Here is a 19,265-nt window from a genome sequence, read left to right on the forward strand (position 1 = left end):
GAATATAAATAGTATCTAACGAAAACTGACCGCACAATATACGATGAACGACCACAATTAATTGATTCCTCAGATCCCCACAAAAAGGATCCAGAGAGGATCCTTGTCCTTACATAAAGGTCCAGTTGAGATTAGGATTGTATGAACTCAAAGGCTCCAAGATGGCCCCAAATAATAACGCATAACAACTTACACGACACGAATATATTTGATTTATTCTTATAGGGTTGTATTAGAATCGGTAGATTTATATCGATCTTCACCTATGTAAGCTTTAACTCTTTCTTAATTTTTATTCTTTTTTTTTTTTTTTTTTTTAATTTGTTGTTTTCATGGTATGTTATTTTATTTTAATTCGTTTTCTGAGTCTCTTCGCTCATTTTCCACTCATAAAAGATGACATTAACTCACAACACCTATATTTAGAGATTATATTGATCGATTTTTAATTTTAAAAACCATCTTGATTAAATAGGCCAATTCTAAGGATGATTTGTGAAAAAACATATGTTATAAACACTTACAGACTACTTGACATTTGTTGTTCCCCGTGATGTGTAAAGATGTATTTATTTTACAGGAATTCAATGTATTAATATTCCAATAACTTATGCAAACATTAACCTTAGCATCTGTTGTGTAGTAGTTTCCAATTCATACAAAGCAATCCATTCACACGGCTTCCTACGAAGCACCCAAATACACACTTCCTTGTTCATCTTCCAACGAGTTTGACACGCCGGAAAGCATGTCACGCCGTACAGATTACAAGAATGCAGCAGCGCAGGCAGCGTAAAGGAGGAACAATAGTACAAAGTAAAGAACAATATCGCACTGAATTAATCCAAGGAACTTATCATGTCTTGAAGATTAAGAACAAGCCAATCAGCCTTTGCAGCAACAGCCTCGCGTAGTTGAACACCAGCGTAGCAGATGAACAAGTCAGCACCTCTGGGTTGGCGTGCCTGGATACAGGGACAGATGGTAGTAGATGAGAGACACAACATTTGACTAGCTTCGCCAACGAGCCTGAAAGAGTCAGCTTTAAGTGACAGATCGTATATGAAATGATCCCGATCCTTCAAGGCTCGTTGAGCGTGATTATGTTTCAGCTGTTACATTTCACAATTTGCGTCAAGATTAAAGTTTGGACGTTTGAGTGAATTATTACCTCAAGATCAGTCGCGCCATCCCCAATCATGACAAGTTCCTTGTAATTGTGAGCCTGGAAAACCAGTTTTAATCAGCTTAAGCAACATACTCGACAACTAAAACATTGAGCAAACCGGGGTACAAACCAACCTTCCTTATCTGTTGCACTGCGGTGGCTTTTCCGCCACTCCTTGAAGTGGGCTCGTTTTTGTCAAAACCCAGAAACTCTCCAAAAGTTCCAAACAGTAGTTGATTAGCAAACACGTTTTCAGTTGGTATATCAAGAATCGCCGCCACAGGCTTCAGAAGAAATTACTTAGTATTACGCATTGTCAGTTTATTCTCCATCACACGTTACTTCACTATGGTATATACTGCCACGATAAATGAGATAAAGCAAGGTAGCAATATAGCAAAGACACTCGTTAAGTTATTCAGCAGCATACTTTGATCATTTGACGGAAGCCTCCAGAGACCGGTAAACATCGGTGCCATTAGCCTTCAGCTTCTTGACTAACTCGACTATGCCAGGAGATAGCCTACATAGAGTTTACACCATGACTAGATTCAGAAGATTTTCAGTCATCAAATTGCCAAAAGTACAAATAATAAGCAGACGCTAAATCACTTCATTTCTATGCTTTACCGATATCCCTAGAAGTCAGTAACTATTAGGAAGTCATTATTTGGCTTAACAATCCAGAAGCAATCTTGGACAGTTGCAACTTACAATTCTCTCCCTCCCTACCCCTCCCTCCCTCCATCGGTCACCCTCTAATTGCCGGGTTTTTATGTCCATTTTCAGAAACCTGAGAATACATTCTGTGCACAAGAAATCTTCAAACAGTGCAACAGAAGATTTCAAGTAAAAACGTTTCATGTTTAGATATGATAGACATGGCAATTGACATTGTCCCAAGCTGACAACGTTATAATATAAATAAATAGACGGAGGGGAACAATAGAAGCAATGGATAGCCCGGTACAATGCAGGCACATACTATGAGGACAAACTTGAAGGCAAATGATGCGTTTGTTTGCTGTAAAGCAGCGGCTCACAGCAGATATGAAAGAAAATAATCCAGGATTGCAAGTTTGCCCTCTTCTTTATATGATATCATGTGAATATTTCGCATCCATCTTTTGTTAATAATCGAAATATTTTCATCTAAAACTAGTCCTAACTTGTGTTTTCAATGTCTAAAAAAGCTCAATAAGTTTAACAAGACTAAAAGGCATGCCCAAATTAAGCAAACAAGAAGGCAACATAAACTAAAGATAATTAAAACGAAGCCGGCATGCAGTCAAGACAGTTTAGTGTCATCATACTTTGGGGGGTTCTTTTCGAGAAAATCTTGGACTTGAGACAGGGAAGGATTGAACAAAGATAGTCTAGCAGCCAAAGCCTCCTCAAAAGGTACTGAACCACCCATTGCCCTGCCAAGGATGAGAACTGTAGTCAGCCGAAAATCCTAGAGTACGGAGCAAATGAAAAGAATTCCAGTAACAACTCTAACCTAGCAGTCCATTCTGCAACAGCCTTTCCAGCTCCACAATGTTCTGCAAGTTCATCAATGCCCTCATCCAGGCAAACCGTGCTATCCACATCGAAGCATACCGCATCAGCATTTCTCCATAAATCAAGAACCTCTATAGACATTAAAATAACAACCATCACCCAAGGCCATGTGACTCTGAACGTCTCGAGAGCAATTTTTTTTCCTCAAACCAATTAACCCCGGATGCAAATACAAGTTCCCAGATTCAATCAACCACGTTACCTTTGGATGGTAGCCTGTTGCCAAAGGGGCTCAATGTGGCTTCTAATGGTTGAGCTGAAGCAGCAATCGAGTTCCGTAATTTGGGATGTTGTCTCATTCCAACTTGACCTCTATTTCGATACAAACGTCTTGTACATTGCACTGAAGATGCAGAAACAATAGAAAGGTGGTTTTGCCTCAAATGAATACGAACTGGGGTGACTCGCGACGATGCAGCCACCAATCCCTCCATGAAAATCTGCTCCCAACAAATCAACAAGCAATGATCATAAAGAAATATCCTTCAAAAACCAATCACAAATGCTCCAACACATTGAAGAAATTGAATAATATTGACATTGCATTCACCTTTTCTATTCAATTAGCAAAAAACACACCAACCCAATTCTCTGGACGCACAAATTAAGAAAATGAAAAAATAAAGATGTTAAATTTAAACAAAATTAGGGGGGAAACGAAAGCATGCCGACGTACAAAATGCATAAAAACGAAAACTTGATTACAAAAATCTAAAGAAAACGTTTCTATCAGTATTTTCTCGGGAAACAAACAGAGAGCAGATTATGCTAAAGCAGTCTCGAATCAAAACTTGAAAACATAAATGGAGAAGAACAAAATAAGGGTAATTGAAAACTACTGTTCTTGCTTTGTTTCTGAGATCCCTCTTTAGCTGTTGATTTTTCTGTAGCTCCTTCCTTCCCACCTTTTCAATGGTTGGTGGGAATCTCTGTTTTGTTTGTCTTTGTATTTTATATTTTTTTGGTATGGGATGTTAGGTGCCTCTGAGTTTAGCCCAATGTTAGTGGGTCAGGACCCAACCCAACATAGGTTCACAAGAAGGGTGAACCCAGTCCAGCTTTACTTGTGATTCTGATTCTCAACGGGAGAAGAACTTTAACGAAAAATCATATTTTTATATTAAAAAGTCAATTATGATACTATTCATTTTATTCTTTATATTATCTTTATCGTTAAAACTTAAAACTTTCAAGCTATATTTATTAGTTTTCCTTTGTTTGAGTCTTTTTCTTTATAAAAAGTACTTTTGCTCATAAGTATTTTTGCTAGAAGCACTTTTATTAGACACACATCCAAATTTTTATGAACAAGACTTTGTTGTTGAAATTTCAGCAGGAGGTACTGCTTACACCCAATTCCGGATGGACAAGTGTCCACCCAGGATTGGGTGTAAGCAGGAATTCCTGCTGAAATGTTTAGCAGCGAAGTTACTTCCAATTTTTATTAGAAGACAAAGTGTTTCAAGAAAAATCACTTGATTATATGAACCAAACCGTACAATTAAGGTCACTACAATTAAGTCACATCCTAATCTACCATGAGTTATATGAGCATGATCTTGATCTGATACACAACCTCATGTGGTGTAACAATTAGTGCATTGATGAATGCTCTTAACCATTTAAGCGACAAATTTTATACTTAATATCGAATAATCTTTAGTTAATGACTAAAATTAGCAAATCCCATCTGGTTGGTTGAAGTGGAAACTTGATGTTGCAAAGTGCAAAGTAGAGAGCTCATTTGGATGTACTTTTAAAATAACTAAAAACGTTTTTGGTGAAAATGTTTTAGAAACCAATCCTTAATAAAAATGCAAGTAAATCCTGAAAAAGCACTTTAAGTGCTTTTGGAACTCAAAAACATTTTATCTAAAAACAATTTTTGTCATTTTAAAAGCACATTCAAATGAGTCAATAGCTAATTGATCAAGTAATGTGGCTAATTGTTTACGTAATTCAGAAAATAAATAAATAAAAAGCCTAGGTAACCTGCACACCCTTTGTCTTTTCTCCACAAAATATAACCCATATAAGGCATGCAATGCACAAGTCCAAATTAATGGAGTAGAAGGCAAACATGACTTGTTATAACCAATTATTCTCCTAATCCCTTTCTTGCATGGTGAATCATGCCATTTTCATATGTATTTGGTGAGAAAAACTCACACAGTGGATAGAGAAGTCTGATGGCTGGACGGTCGTACATTTTCATAAAAAATTAAATTCCATTAAGTTTAAGTATTATTCGATTCACGTAAAAACAACTCTACATACACGCTTACGATTGCATATTTTGTGAGCTAATTAGGTTGTTCTACTAAATATATTCTCTTATTGATGTGAAATTTAACCTCATTCCCTCTCCTTCTCTACTCTCTCTCTCTCTCTCTCTCTCTCTCTCTCTCTCTCTCTCTCTCTCTCTCTCTCTCTCTCTCTCATATCACAACCTTTTCACTAGTCTTACCTGCTCTTTCTCTCTCTCACTTCCTTTTCGCTCCTAACTTCCCAACCCTAACAAAACCTCTCTCTCTCTCTCTCACTTGCTCAACTTTCTCACTCAACCACCACCAAAGTTCCAAGAAACCAAAAACTGGAACACAAAACCAGTTAAACAAGAAAACCCAATACCTAACTAATTAGCTTGTACATACCAAACAAAACAAAATAAATGAGGCCACTCTCTTCTCCTTCCATCCCAAAAAAATTTACACTTTTCAAACAAGTTATAAGCACTCCACCCATCGATCTTCATTTCCTTCCAGAAAAAAAAAACTAAAACTCTCCCACCTCACACAGCAGTCCACATTTCTTCTCCTTCTCATCAAAACTTTGATCACCTTTAGCTAGTTCGAGCTATAACCTCTCTTTCGGTATCCATATGTTCGCAGTTCGCTAATGCTCCTTCTTATATTTATTGTATCCTCGAGAATGATATCGCCAGAAGGGATCGTAATAGCTCAGTGATTTGCTAGTTTCTTTTGGTTTTCTCGTGCTTCGACCTGCTTCTACACTGGAAAAAATAAATACTCACCAATGGAGGCACATGTACAGCTTCAAACTGCTCACCAACCCTATGTTTCAGCTATGTCACCGTCTTCATCTTCATCATCTTCTTCATCTTCTTGCAGTGCTAGTGTTTTCCCTCCGTCTTTCTCTCCGGTTTGGACTGAACCGCACGATGAAACTGGAGTTCTGAACCGGCAGCAACATTATATGGCAGAAAATGGGGAGGCATTGTCCACAGCCGGGTCAGCCAATGAGATTGAATGGCTAAGATTTATTGACATCACAGCCAACGGTGGGATGAAGTGGAAGGATGTAGAGGAGCAGTTCGACCGGCTTGCATTGACCAGACACGGCGTTGAACCGGCTATAAAATCGTCGGATTTTGGTCTGTGCATAGGTGAGCAAGCATACAATATAATTATCTTACCCTTGCTACATGTGTTAACGTTTAAAATAGAATGAATGCCTTTTGTCCGCTCTAGTTTTTCCGTTTTGGATTATGTCTTTTGTAGTTTTGTTGAGATTCGTGTTTTGTATACGTATTTGATATAGTATTTAACGTTTTTTTTATATGAATATCGTTGATTTGATAAAAAAAAATATTTTGCGTTTTACCAATAACCTTTTTTTATGTATGTTTTAACGTTTGGCTTGATTCTAATTATTCTTTGCAGAACGTGTTTGTGTTGTTATATCTTGTTTTGTGCACAAAAATGTGATTCTTTGTTTTTTCCTCTGATTGCTTTGTGTCTTTTGGCCTTAGTTTTATTCATTTGGTGGGTGGCTATGTTGGCCTCTTTTGTGTTTAATTGACGCATCAACTGTCACATTATATGATCGGTTAATATATCGAGTAAGTTGTTACGTATTTCTTGAACATTAGTTCCTTCTTTGATATGTTCTTTGGTTCATGTTTCTTAGGGATGCAACAGTCGCCGGAGTTTGCTAATGAGCTATTAAGGACTCTAAGAAGAAGAATGGATCGAAATTTCGATATGACAAAATGCGAACTGTATGGTTACTGGTGTCTAATGACTGACCCTCGCTTCGATTCAAGGATACGAATTTACTTTGACTTGTAATAATCCTCATTAAAATTTGATCACATGCTTAATTATCTTCGTATTGTGATGCTTAGAGAGCAAGAAATTAAAACCTTTCTTATGTACTTAACTTTTTCTTTAAGGACGTTGTGATTCGTTTCAGGTGTGACAAAAACATGGATGGAAGAGTGACTGAGAAAGATATTAAGCAGGTATTCTTGTGTAACACTGTCATGAAAAGCACTTTTCTAGCCTCGCTGCACGCACACGAGAGGCTTTTTTCTATCACGCGGGCTATGCGTGACTTACAGATGTATCGTTGGTTTCGTGTTCATGTTTACTGGTTTCCATTTGGGCACTTTTGCAGATCATAACACTAAGTGCTTCTACGAATAAGTTGTCTTTAACTCATGAGGAAGCAGAAGACTATGCTGCATTAGTCATGAAATTGCTTGACACCGAAAACCGGAGTTACCTTGAGGTACATACCTTCAATCGTGGAAATCGATTCTCTTTGAAAATTAAATTGTGTTCAAGAACATTTTGTTGCCTTTCTAATGTTTGTCAATGACTTGCAGTTCCCTCAGTTTAGGACTCTCTTCAATGTGATGAGCTTATCAAAAAGCTCATTTTCAACTAATCACTTTTCAATCAGACTTAGTCGTCTACATCACAATTTTGATCCAACTGAAGAGCCAAGGTCTAAAACTGAAATTTTATTTCGATCATACTGGCGGCGTGCATGGATAGTTTTGCTTTGGTTGATCATTTGCAGTGCGCTTTTCGCTTGGAAATTCACCCAGTATCGCCGTAGAGCAGCTTTTCAAGTAATGGGTTACTGCTTATCCACTGCTAAAGGTGCTGCAGAAACCCTGAAGTTCAACATGGCTCTGATTCTCCTTCCTGTTTGCCGTAATACAATCACGTGGCTTCGCAAGAACCGTTCTATAAACTCCATCATTCCGTTTAATGACAACATAAACTTCCACAAAGTAAGTTGGATCCTAGCTTGGTTCTAGTAGCTTAACCCTTTCAACACCAAAATAATTGTTGCACACTCGTTTTTTTACAAGACGATCTCTTAAACTACTCTCATTTACGGAGAAAGCGATTCGGACTAGCCTTACCAATGTATGCAAATGTTTCACATCATTAACATGTGTACATTTTGTGTTGATTATATATAGATGATTGCAGGAGGGATAGTAGTAGGAGTAATCCTACATGGAGGTTCTCACCTTGCTTGTGATTTTCCAAGAATCAGCGACTCGGATCATATGGTCTTCCAGCAAACAATAGCTGCCCGATTCGGGTACCATCAGCCATCATACTGTGAAATATTGGCTACAAAGGAGGTGGCAACAGGGATTGCAATGGTAGTACTAATGGCCATAGCATTTTCTCTTGCAACAAAATGGCCACGACGCCAGTCGCCTTCGCTGCCAAAGTCTGTCCGGAATATCACAGGCTACAACGCCTTCTGGTACTCACACCACCTGTTCATTCCTGTGTATGCATTGCTCATTCTCCACTCCATGTTCCTCTTCCTTACCAACAAAGCAACCGAAAAAACGGTAAGCCTTTAAGTTCATGTGGTAAATTCAACTTAACAGATCATGTGCTTGGAATGTTTAACTTCGTAGAAAGTTTTGTATGTTATGAACTTGGTTAAGCAGACATGGATGTACATTGCCGTTCCAGTTGTATTATATGCTGGAGAACGAGTTTTCCGAGCCATAAGATCGGGGTTTTATGAGGTGGAGATTTTGAAGGTATCAGAAGGAAGTACTTCATAAGTTCATCAGTTCACAACCATCGAAATTTACTTCTTTTTTGTTACAATTTGATTAGAATTTGCTTCCTTTCGTGTTACCAAATTGTGCAGGCAAGCATTTATCCAGGAAAAGTTTTGTCCCTCAAATTGCAGAAACCAGAAGGTTTTCGGTACCTGAGTGGCATGTACATATTCATCCAATGCCCTCAAATTTCAACGTTTGAATGGTAAGTCTGCATTTGACAAACTCGCTACGAATATCGATCTATGTTGATTTCTGTTTCTTTCTCTTCCTTGTTCATTGAATCAGGCACCCATTTTCCTTAACTTCGGGGCCAGAAGATGACTACCTAAGCGTTCACATTCGAACTGCTGGAGACTGGAGTTATCAGATATACAGTCTTTTCCAAGAGGTAAAAACTGGATGGAAAATGGAAAGACTCAACCCGAAATCTCAATTCGGTATTGTGAAAATGGTTGGACATTTCAAACATTTTCCTTTTGAAATCTTTACAGGCAACTTTATCTGGAGTCGATGGCTATCCGAAGGTACACATCGATGGACCTTATGGTGCTGCCTCTCAAGACCATGTCAAGTATGACATCGTTGTTCTCATCGGTCTAGGCATAGGCGCTACGCCTTTCGTTAGCATCCTTAAAGACGTGGTCAATGCTGCTAAAAAACCACATTGTGATCATGTAAGAATTTCAGGTTTGGTTTGCGTTTGTATTAAGTTGGGAACAATATCGATGTTGATTAGTAGTGAGCCGCTAGGCCGCCTCTAATATCTTAACAACGCGTATGTTTTTTTGAAAATAGAGTGGTTGCAGAGAATGCAGCTCAAGAAAGGCTCCATTGAAAGCCTATCTTTATTGGGTTACAAGAGAACAAAGCTCCTTTGATTGGTTTAGAGACATCATGAAAGAAGTCTCAATCTCAAACCAAAAGCAGGTACAATCCAGACTCTCGTTGATAACCATTTCGTTTTCAGTTTGGAAAATAACGCACACTTTTAAGTCTTACCATTCTGTAGAAAATGTCGTTCTATGCATTCTAACTGCTTTTGGTGACCCTTCAGTCTCTTGTGGAGATGCACAACTTCTTAACATGTGTGTACCCGGAGGGGGATGCGCGATCGGTTCTAATAAGCACTATACAAGCGTTGCATCAAGCGAAAAATGGTACCGATTTTCTCTCCCGGACTCCGGTAAGTAGTGCACTACAATCCCTAATCACATTACTTTCCCCTGCATAATTAGTTAAAGAAGCAATCTGCAGGCTTAAACGTTTGTCTTAAACCCTTTCTTTCTAATTTCTATCCTCCTCTTCTCTTCTGGTGGTAAGAGTTTCCCAACCAGTAGTCTTTGTTTCATCGGATTCTTTTCAATATTTTCTGATACGTAGCGCAAGAGGTAGACCTGTAAACAGGTCGGGTTTATTGGGTTTGGATCGAGTTCAGTCTGACCCGTTAAGGTAACAAGTCATCCGAACCCGACCTGTTAAGCTAACGGATCACCCATTTCATCCGTTAACACCCATTAACAATTATTATTATTATTATTATTTTGCATAGAATTTATTTTTTGTTGTTAAGACTTTATTGAAATTACTAAAACATCACAACTAACGAATGCTAACGAGTGCTAACGGATTAACCCAAAGTGACCCGTTATTTAACGGGTTTATCCGTTAGCGACCCGACCCATTAAACATCCACCCAAATACTAATATTAACGGGTCGGGTCAAGTCAGGTTAACAGGTCGGATCCAAAATGCCAGGTCTAGCAAGAGGAGGGTCTTAGGGGATGGATGGAGGAAGAAGAAGAAGTACCTCCGCTTTCCATCCTCTCCGTTCCCTAGTCGTTTCATACACTCCTCTTTCTTCCCCAGTCGTTTCATGCACTAAAACAAAAGTTGGTAAAATGTATTCCGACGTCAAATGCATATAACATCTTTCTATGGATGTCTCAGGTACGCACACATTTCGGTCGACCGGACTGGTTTGACATCTTCTCAAAATTAGCAAGGGGACACAAAGAAGAACGGATTGGTGAGAAATCATGTAAATTCTCAGCATAAAAGATTGAAACATTGAATTCCAAACCAATACTACTAAACACTGAAATTTTGGTGTTTCTTGGGACAGGGGTTTTCTATTGTGGCCCATCATCCGCCGCAAAAGAGTTGGAGAGAATGTGTACCAGACTTTCCACCAAAACCTCCACAAGATTTGTATTCCACAAGGAAAATTATTAGAATTCACACCCTTTTTTTTTTTGAAATTTTAACCAAATCCACCAATTGGATGGTCCCGAAGAACATAATCAAAGAATATAATCGGCTTACAAAGTTTAAAATCGCGAACAAAATCTCATTTGGGAAACATTACACACATGGCTTCGATCGAGGAGAGAATGCAAACATGAATACAAGTTCATGAAATCGAGCATGACAACTCGACCGAAGCTGTTGCAGAAACACATTATTGCAAAAGAGATCCCAAAAACAGTATCAGAGAAGAGAATGCATGAACCTTCCTTCGAAGAAAATTGCGTTTTATGGTTACTTCAAAAACACAATTTTATTTCGTCACCGTCAGATGAACTTAACCCTCCAGTGCTGATGCTCCTGATATAATCTCAATCAATTCGGTGGTAATAGATGCTTGACGAGTTCTGGAACAAGTAACCATATAACCAAGAAAGATCAGTCGTTTATAGTGGAACACAATATTAAAGTCAACAAATAAAAAAAATTGTATACAGTAACGGATTAGCTAGGACTTCGAAGAAATTGGGGGTGGAGAATGAAGGGGACCTGTTATAAGTGAGTGTGAGGCGATCAAGCATCTCTCCGGCATTTCTGCTTGAGCTGTCCATGGCAGACATCCTTGCTCCTTGCTCACTGCAAGCATTCTCCAACACCGCATTGAACATGACCTGCCAAAAAGTAGTAAAATATAAACATTTATAGAGACGAGCCCAAAAGTGTTAATCTTAGGACAATACCCCAACGAATGCAATTTGAGGTTAAGTGTCCAACCAGGTCAGTGGTTTGACCAACAGATACGAAAATACGAGGCCTCTAACCTCAACGAAAGAACTTACACATGAAAATTGGAACTCTGCCAAATTCTGAAGTATCTCCGACTTTGTCTCACCACCTTCAATCTCATAGGAATCTAAGTCGCCAAGCTTTCCACCAGCTTCAGATTCTCTCTCCACAATCTGTATGAACATCGTATCAAATGCCCAGTACAACAGAACATGAATATGAGTGAAGAAGAGGTGTAATAATTGAACTGAATCATTCCTATTACCTCGGGAGATAATACTGTTGACACAGTTGGCAGAAATGAGACGACTGACTGAAACTTGTTGAAGATGATTCTCAAAGCATCAAACTCAACATTTTTCAAAATGTCATCAGCTATGACAGATACCTGAGAGGACAAAAGGCACACGCAAATGACGGTAAGAACTTTTACATTTGATAACCAATAAAATGTATAACTGCCACATTAATAACTCTATTCGTATAAAGCTGGCAAGAGAACTCATCGAAAAGAATTTAATAGGCACCAACAAGTATAAAGAACCGTGTGCTCTCATCTCCAAGAGGCTCTTTAAACCTCTTGGAAAGCTAGTTTAGAGAGCCAAACTAAGGAATTTCATCTCCAAGAGACTCTTTAAAGGGCTCTTTAACTTAATTCATGACTCTTTAAACACCTCTTGGAAAGCTAATCTAGAGAGCCAAACTGGATCCCCTATGACTCTAAATGTCATGTATGCAACGCAATTAAACATTGACACAATGTGAAAGACAAAATAAAACCAATATGCAGCTAATGTCCCACATAGGTTGGACAAGTGTGTTAATGGTTCTTTAAGCAAACACCACCGCATAGGTTAGCGCATGGGCTCATACCCACAACACAAACATTACTTTCTTTACTCAAACATACTAACCTGGGTGTAGTTCAAAGGATTCTTCTGCAACTCAGTTATACATAGCTCAATGTCCTTCTTAGAGTCACGAATCAACTGAGCCTTTGCTTTTTCCCCCAAAATGACATATTTTGTCTCTTTTTCAGGACCTACAACAGTTTCAATGGAAAAAATATATATTAATGTGTGTAAAATAAAAACTTAACAGACATCAGACATTAATAAGCTTCCAAGAAATACCAGCATTCAACTTGTGCACGGCCTTGCTTATCTTGACTGAGGTAGAGTTAATTCCACCACATAAACCTTTGTCTGAAGAGATGGTAACAATAACATCCTTCTTAACGCTGACGCCTAGCATGAAAAAATAAAAATTACACAACGACAATGAGGGAACTTACAAGAATATCAATGTGCATAATTAGAAAGCATGGAAAATGGGGCGGGTTGGGGACCAAAGAGTAAAATACACCTCCGTAAAGCACTAGGACTTGGCAAGAGGAACAGTCCATTAAGTAGTCTACAATAAAGAAAAACTGCGGAAAAATTGTTTGCAACTAAACTATGCAACTAGATTGAGTATGCTGTCAAAGATGCCATGTCTTTAACAAGAACAAGCAAAATGTAAAGAAACCAAATAACTTATATAAATTGACCTATGGAAATTAAGCTGTTAGACATACTGGGAGTGTCGCCAAGAAGTGCTGTGAAAGGCTGCCACAGGCCACGAGAATTTTCAGCTTTAACTTGAATTGCTCGAAGCTTTGAGGCTGCAACCATCTTCATTGCCTTTGTGATTTTCTGGATATTCTTCACACTCTTCATCCGGTTTCTAACTGAACTCACCAAGTATTACAAATTAACCGCGTCACCATTTGCAAAGCAGGGAAAACAGAAATAAAAGAGGATAAAATAATAACTAATACATGATGATTGTTCTTACCAATTTGAGTTGAAATTGAGCGCACTCCCAAAGGTACCTGCTCCCTGTGCACCAAACAAGTAATTTAGTTGTTGAAAGGCATAAGCAACGGAAAACGATAGCAAGACATACAGAACAAGTAATTTAGTTGTTGACTTTCAGTGATGCACCATACACATCGTCTCCTGCATTTCTCTTGTTAATCTAAACGATATCGCTCAGCGCTCTTTAAACGAATTAAAACCGAGCAACATAAAAAATTTACGCTCGCTAAATTCTAATGGCCGTCTTATGTGAATTAATACTTTCAGCCTTCCATACAATCCTAACATCTGCAGTAGTATCCGTTTAACAAGATTCAATTATCCATTTGTTATTCGCCGAAAAAATTCAGGAATGTTCAAGGTTCTCACTTTCCACAAACAAATTGAATCACTCCCAAATTTAAGCTGATCTTTCATTTCTTCACACATATATATTTAACAAAATCCATCCTAAATTAGATTTTCTTTTATCTATTACTCAAATTTTCTCGGCATCCAAACAGACGGCAATGAAAAAGTATAATGCAGGCAAAATGATACGAATTAAAAATAAATAAAAAACGGCGGATTTGGTTAGAGAATGTACTCGGCTGTGATGATGGAGGATCGGACGGCGGCCATCGGATGGGGAGAGATCAAAGGGGCGAAACGCCTCCCTTCTCGTCTGAGAGCAGCCATCGCCATGGATTTGGGGATTGGTGGTGATCGGAGATTGGAAACCCTAGAAACTGGCTGTTGGGATCCGATAACAAATAGAGCTGCGAGCTCAGTTGTGCGTTTTCACTTTCTCCCGCTTCGTTGATAGCAGGAGGTAATGTGCCTGCGAGGTTACGGTTTCGAACGACGTCGTATTCTGAAAATTGCTGAGTGTAGACGGCTAACCCAATTAAGAAAGGTAAAAACTCAGGGCTTGGCCCAATAGGCCCGGCCTGTCAAATCTTAAAAACTCAAGGCTAAAGCCTCATAATAAACAAATAATAATATGATTCAAATTCGTGTTTGACGAGAATCAAATCTAAGACTTATTACTTACAAGTGAAGAGGAATACCACTAGACCATAGTACTAAGTGGCATAGTTTGTGACATTTTTTATTTTTGTCAGATTCGTATTGATGGTTAAGGCAGTGTCCTCGCCTTTTAAAATAATTGAAAATGCTTTTAGAGAAAATATTTATAGGTTCCAAAAGCATTTTAAGTGTTTTCTACAAGAAACAACAATTATGTGCTTCTTCTAGGAAGCACTTTAAGTGTTTTGTCAAGATTTACTAATATTTTTACTAAATATTGTTTTAAAAATATTTATATCAAAAGCGTTTTCAATCATTTTAAAAACACATTCAAACTTATTGGTCCGGAATACACAAATTGATGTCATTGGTCCAGTCCAGACGTGAGTGGCATGGCATGAGTCAGTGCGTGCGAAAATTGGAACCGTTAAAAGCTAAAACCCGCCCAATACCCACAAACCGTTCACCGAAAAAGAAGACCCTTAAACCCTAACCAGTCAGATCAGAGAGAGCTCAGAGCTATTTCCATGGCGACACAGAGCTCGAATTCGAGCAAACGGCATGCCCTATCGGATACGAATCACAAACACTTCTTCGGTAAGCATTGCTTTTCTCTATTTTCCGATTCGATCATTTGGATTAAACGGTTTCATGGCTTCTGATGCAGCTAAAATCGTAGTTTTAATTTTCTTGATTTGAATATTGAAATAAAATACTTCAACCAGCGGCAGAAATCAAAGGAAATGTCTATTTATTTATGAAAAATTATTATTGGGGAAGAAAATAAATCAGGATTTGATTTAAAAGAATTTTAACGAAAAACTTTATTTTAACGAAAAACCATATTTTTACTCTAAAAAAATCAATCCTGATACTATTCACTTTTCCTTTTATTTTGTCATTGTCGTTAAAACTTAAAGTTTTCAAGCCATTTTCATTAGTTTTCCTTTGATTTAATTGTCTTTTTAATCTGTGAGTGTAGTTATGAGGGAGTTTCTGTGGGGAGCGATTGCTGGAGCATTTGGGGAAGGAATGATGCATCCGGTCGACACCGTAAAAACACGCATTCAGAGCCAGGCAATTCTCTCTGCAAGTCAGGTATGATCATAGAGTAAAGATGTTATAGATGTAAATTCATGCCCTATTGTATTGTGTAAAGCTCAATTATTTGGCATGGAATCCTGAGAATGGCATTTAAATTTATAAACTTTATGTAAGAAAATAAACTTTCAAGTTTTGGGTCGGGCATTTTATTTTTGTGCTAAAATGTTTCATATCTTATCTGGAAAATTCAATAGTTATTGATTTATGTCGTGTTTGCAGAAACCGAAGACCATACTTCAGATGGTACGAGCGGTCTGGGTAGCTGATGGATTAAGAGGTACATCTTGGTCCTTTTCTGAAGCAGTTTTTTAGTTTTCACAATTGACGACTTAGTCCTATTTGTTTGCATGTAACATGTTTACACTGCCTTTTCCCACATGTATAAATTGATTAGATATATTTTGTTTATCATAAAATATAAGCAACCAAGCGTTTATTCATAAGTTTTGGACTCCAAAGTCTGAACCTTGGGATTCGTTTTTCTCTTTGTGGTGGTTTAGTGCTGGTGCAGTCTCTGAGTACATGTTTACTTCTTCTCAGAATCATTGATTCTTAAGTTCGTAACTAATAAGTTATGTAGGCTTTTATAGGGGTATAGCTCCGGGTGTCACTGGTTCTCTTGCAACTGGAGCAACTTATTTTGGTGTCATAGAGTCGACCAAAAAGTGGATTGAAGAATCACATCCAAACCTTGAGGGACATTGGGCACATTTCATTGCTGGAGCTGTTGGTAAGTTTTTCTGCAGCTCTCAAAATTTTAATCTGATTCATGCTGATTTCATGTGAGTTTCTTGCAAAGCATTTGCTGTTAATATGCTGAATTAAATGTCAACAGTATTCATCAATTGTCTTCAGAACTTCAGATTATGTGTAACAGTATGACATTTGTGTTTATTAATTGAGGAATTTGATTATATTTTGTTGCAAAGATGCTCTTGAGTTTTATGGAATGTTGATTTTTAAGTGATGGAATCTGATTGAAAGGCTTATGCGTGCCGTTCGGATTTATGATCTGCTAAGTAGTCATTGATCATTCATTTTGCTTAAGTTGGTCAGCTAGTCTTATATGCTTGACCTTTTTATCCTGAATTTACAAAATCTTTCGACTTACTCTGACCATGCAGTGTTTGTGTTCTCATACATAGAATTTGTATAGTGAGTACTGGAATGCACTATAACTTGGTATCTGAGTGCTTTTTCTTATCTGGACGTGAATGTTTGTGCTGGTGCAGTATACTCAATGACATCCGGTTGGCTTTCAGCAGCTAATTCTTGTTGTTGCTAGGCTGTTATGTATGGAGAGGCCCATTTAGGATTTCAGTTTTAGTAATCAAAACTTGAATTATTGTGGACTCTTAAGCCATCATGTGCCTCAGGGGACTCAAAATGCCTGTATTCCTTCTTTCTGTATTTCAGGAGATACACTTGGTTCTCTTGTATATGTTCCATGTGAAGTGATGAAGCAACGCATGCAGGTTCAAGGCACGATGGCCTCTTGGAGTTCTGTTGTCATGAAAGATAATATCGCTATGAAGCCTGGTAGCCAAATGTATGGTTACTATACTGGGATGTTCCATGCTGGCTGCTCAATATGGAAGGAGCAGGGGCTAAGAGGATTATATGCAGGGTATGTCTCTAAATCAACACCTCTAATCTTTCATGGTGTGATATTTTCCATGTGGTGTTCCCCGCTCCGCCTTCCCTCTTTTCTCGTCCATCCTGTCCATCATCGTTGTGCCAATTTTTCATTAATAAACATGTGTTTCTTATAACAAAACAAATAACAGACTAGCTTAGTTTGAGTTTGTACTAAATGCAATCCAGTTTCATCATGAGTCCAATAGTAACGTTAGCTATTGCCTGCTTACAGCCATCCATGAATGCAACCAAAACACAACCCTGATAAGCCACACTCAGGCATGCATATGCACATACGAATTATGGCCATAACGTTCTTGCCTAATTGTGGATTTATTTTTTCTTTCATTTGGCAGATACTGGTCCACACTGGCAAGGGATGTGCCTTTTGCTGGTTTAATGGTAGGTTGGGCGGAGATCGCTTATATATCTTAACCTTTGGCTGTTGCTTCTTAATATTGGGAAAATGGGGTTGCAACTCCTAATAACAAAATTTATTCAAGTAGGGTTCGCTACTCTTAACATGCATTTCCCCACCCTAGTTTATTTTTTATTTTGTCTAAAAATTTCAGACATTTTATTTCGATCACTGGTGTATCATAAATTTGATTTCGTGTGTGCTATGCAGGTTATGTTTTATGAAGGCTTGAAAGATTTGACAGAGCATGGGAAGCAAAAATACATACGGGATCCAAATTTCCATTTTAATAGTTCCGTCGAGGGGCTTGTACTAGGAGGGTTGGCTGGTGGTATGTACCTTGCTTATTGTTCATTACTCTATAGTTGAGTTCATTAATTAGTTTTTTCTGTAGAGTAATTTATCTTGCATTGAATTTTTTAGGCATTAGTGCGTATCTTACCACTCCCTTGGATGTGATCAAAACACGACTGCAAGTACAAGGATCAACCTTGAGGTATCGGTTCTGTTTGAGGTTACTTTTATTGGTATTATTTTGAAATTACCTTCCGAATCCGACCTGGTATATGTGTGATATTTCCGCACAATATTCATGTTCGAAATTTGTCTATGGTTCCGTATATTACTTATTGCATGGAAAATAGACGGAGATAGTAAAAGGGTTGTCCAGTTCTATCTAATATTGTATGAACCTTAGGTACAAAGGCTGGTTGGATGCAATTCACAGCGTATGGAGGGCCGAAGGTGCAAAAGGGATGTTCAGAGGTAGCGTCCCCAGGATTACATGGTATGTTCCAGCTTCAGCACTTACGTTTATGGCCGTGGAATTTCTCAGAGAACATTTCGACGAAGGATTGAGCAACGATGACACTCGAGAAGTTGCTAGCGTGTCAGTGGAGAAAAAGGGTTCACCTTTACAAGGAGCCGCTTGAGAACTGGAAACATATGCACAAATTCTTTTGCCGAGACTTTCATTGTGCTTTCGTGCAATACGTGTACATACACACATATAAATTGCATTTTTTTTTTCCAAGGAAAAACAAGAGAATTGGTAGTGCACAGCTTATAACATCGGTTTTACGCACTCCCCTCCCGATTTGCCTGTATTCTGGTTTGGTCATCGGCCTTGAAGCCGATGTAGGGTTTTGTTCTGTCAGACCATTCCAAAACGTCAGGCGGATTCTCTCCTTGGATGGTGGTGGTTGGATGAACAATTTCTCCCTGCTGGCTGTGTAGCGGCAGCATCTCTTCTTCTATCACCGCCACCTTCACCACCACCAGCAATTGTCGGGTAGACTCTTGAGTTTCTTTCTACTAAAGTGCTGCTACCGTTCTGGCTGCTAAATGGAACCCGAACAAACAAATGTCGGTTCGTGCAAGGTGATCGCGGTTAATGTCCGGCGTCGATCCATTTTTTTTACGGCAAGGTGGCATTTTGTTAAGAGAATACCGCATAAATAACATGGCAGGAATGACCTCTGTGTGTGATTCCCACTTCCAATCTTCGTCTCTTGATCATCTTCCTCAAGTTTGATTTCCAGATAAACTTATTTCCATACACACATTTGGCATGTCACGGAGGTAAAGGCATTTCCGAACAAATTGCATTTTCTCACATGACAATGC

The 19,265-nt window shown here is 38.4% G+C and overlaps 3 protein-coding genes and 1 pseudogene across 6 annotated transcripts; 2 read left to right on the forward strand and 2 right to left on the reverse strand.

The window, feature by feature from the left end:
* Positions 1 to 568: 568 nt before the first annotated feature.
* On the reverse strand, positions 569 to 3,687 carry LOC126598563 (phosphoserine phosphatase, chloroplastic-like; annotated as a pseudogene).
* Positions 3,688 to 5,266: 1,579 nt separating this feature from the next.
* LOC126599741 (respiratory burst oxidase homolog protein A-like) lies at positions 5,267 to 10,990 on the forward strand. 3 transcript variants are annotated; one of them, XM_050266164.1, is made up of 15 exons: positions 5,269 to 5,779; positions 5,863 to 6,137; positions 6,662 to 6,818; positions 6,947 to 6,995; positions 7,151 to 7,264; positions 7,362 to 7,775; positions 7,971 to 8,357; positions 8,460 to 8,555; positions 8,669 to 8,784; positions 8,868 to 8,970; positions 9,074 to 9,256; positions 9,378 to 9,509; positions 9,637 to 9,765; positions 10,530 to 10,620; positions 10,705 to 10,990. In XM_050266164.1, exons 2-15 carry the CDS (start codon positions 5,948 to 5,950, stop codon positions 10,812 to 10,814), a joined length of 2,271 nt encoding a protein of 756 aa, XP_050122121.1. In that variant the 5' UTR covers positions 5,269 to 5,779; positions 5,863 to 5,947; the 3' UTR covers positions 10,815 to 10,990. The 3 variants fall into 3 exon arrangements, with proteins under 3 accessions (XP_050122119.1, XP_050122120.1, XP_050122121.1); XM_050266162.1 differs by having other exon boundaries at positions 5,267 to 6,137; XM_050266163.1 differs by having other exon boundaries at positions 5,268 to 6,137; positions 10,530 to 10,608.
* On the reverse strand, positions 10,765 to 14,315 carry LOC126599752 (ATP synthase subunit gamma, mitochondrial). 2 transcript variants are annotated; one of them, XM_050266183.1, is made up of 9 exons: positions 14,076 to 14,315; positions 13,449 to 13,507; positions 13,189 to 13,341; positions 12,746 to 12,859; positions 12,527 to 12,654; positions 11,878 to 12,000; positions 11,666 to 11,785; positions 11,376 to 11,497; positions 10,765 to 11,233 (listed from the first exon to the last, which is right to left on the reverse strand). In XM_050266183.1, exons 1-9 carry the CDS (start codon positions 14,153 to 14,155, stop codon positions 11,164 to 11,166), a joined length of 969 nt encoding a protein of 322 aa, XP_050122140.1. In that variant the 5' UTR covers positions 14,156 to 14,315; the 3' UTR covers positions 10,765 to 11,163. The 2 variants fall into 2 exon arrangements, with proteins under 2 accessions (XP_050122140.1, XP_050122139.1); XM_050266182.1 differs by having other exon boundaries at positions 13,449 to 13,492; positions 14,058 to 14,314.
* A 551-nt stretch (positions 14,316 to 14,866) lies between these two features.
* LOC126599751 (S-adenosylmethionine carrier 1, chloroplastic/mitochondrial) lies at positions 14,867 to 18,723 on the forward strand. The gene is made up of 9 exons (XM_050266181.1): positions 14,867 to 15,076; positions 15,462 to 15,577; positions 15,803 to 15,860; positions 16,164 to 16,313; positions 17,000 to 17,210; positions 17,578 to 17,623; positions 17,850 to 17,970; positions 18,063 to 18,135; positions 18,337 to 18,723. The coding sequence occupies exons 1-9, from the start codon at positions 15,007 to 15,009 to the stop codon at positions 18,569 to 18,571; spliced, it is 1,080 nt and encodes a 359-aa protein (XP_050122138.1). The 5' UTR covers positions 14,867 to 15,006; the 3' UTR covers positions 18,572 to 18,723.
* Positions 18,724 to 19,265: the final 542 nt, after the last annotated feature.

The sequence above is a fragment of the Malus sylvestris genome, chromosome 14 (assembly GCF_916048215.2).
Source record: "Malus sylvestris chromosome 14, drMalSylv7.2, whole genome shotgun sequence".
Classification (NCBI taxonomy): Eukaryota; Viridiplantae; Streptophyta; class Magnoliopsida; order Rosales; family Rosaceae; genus Malus; species Malus sylvestris.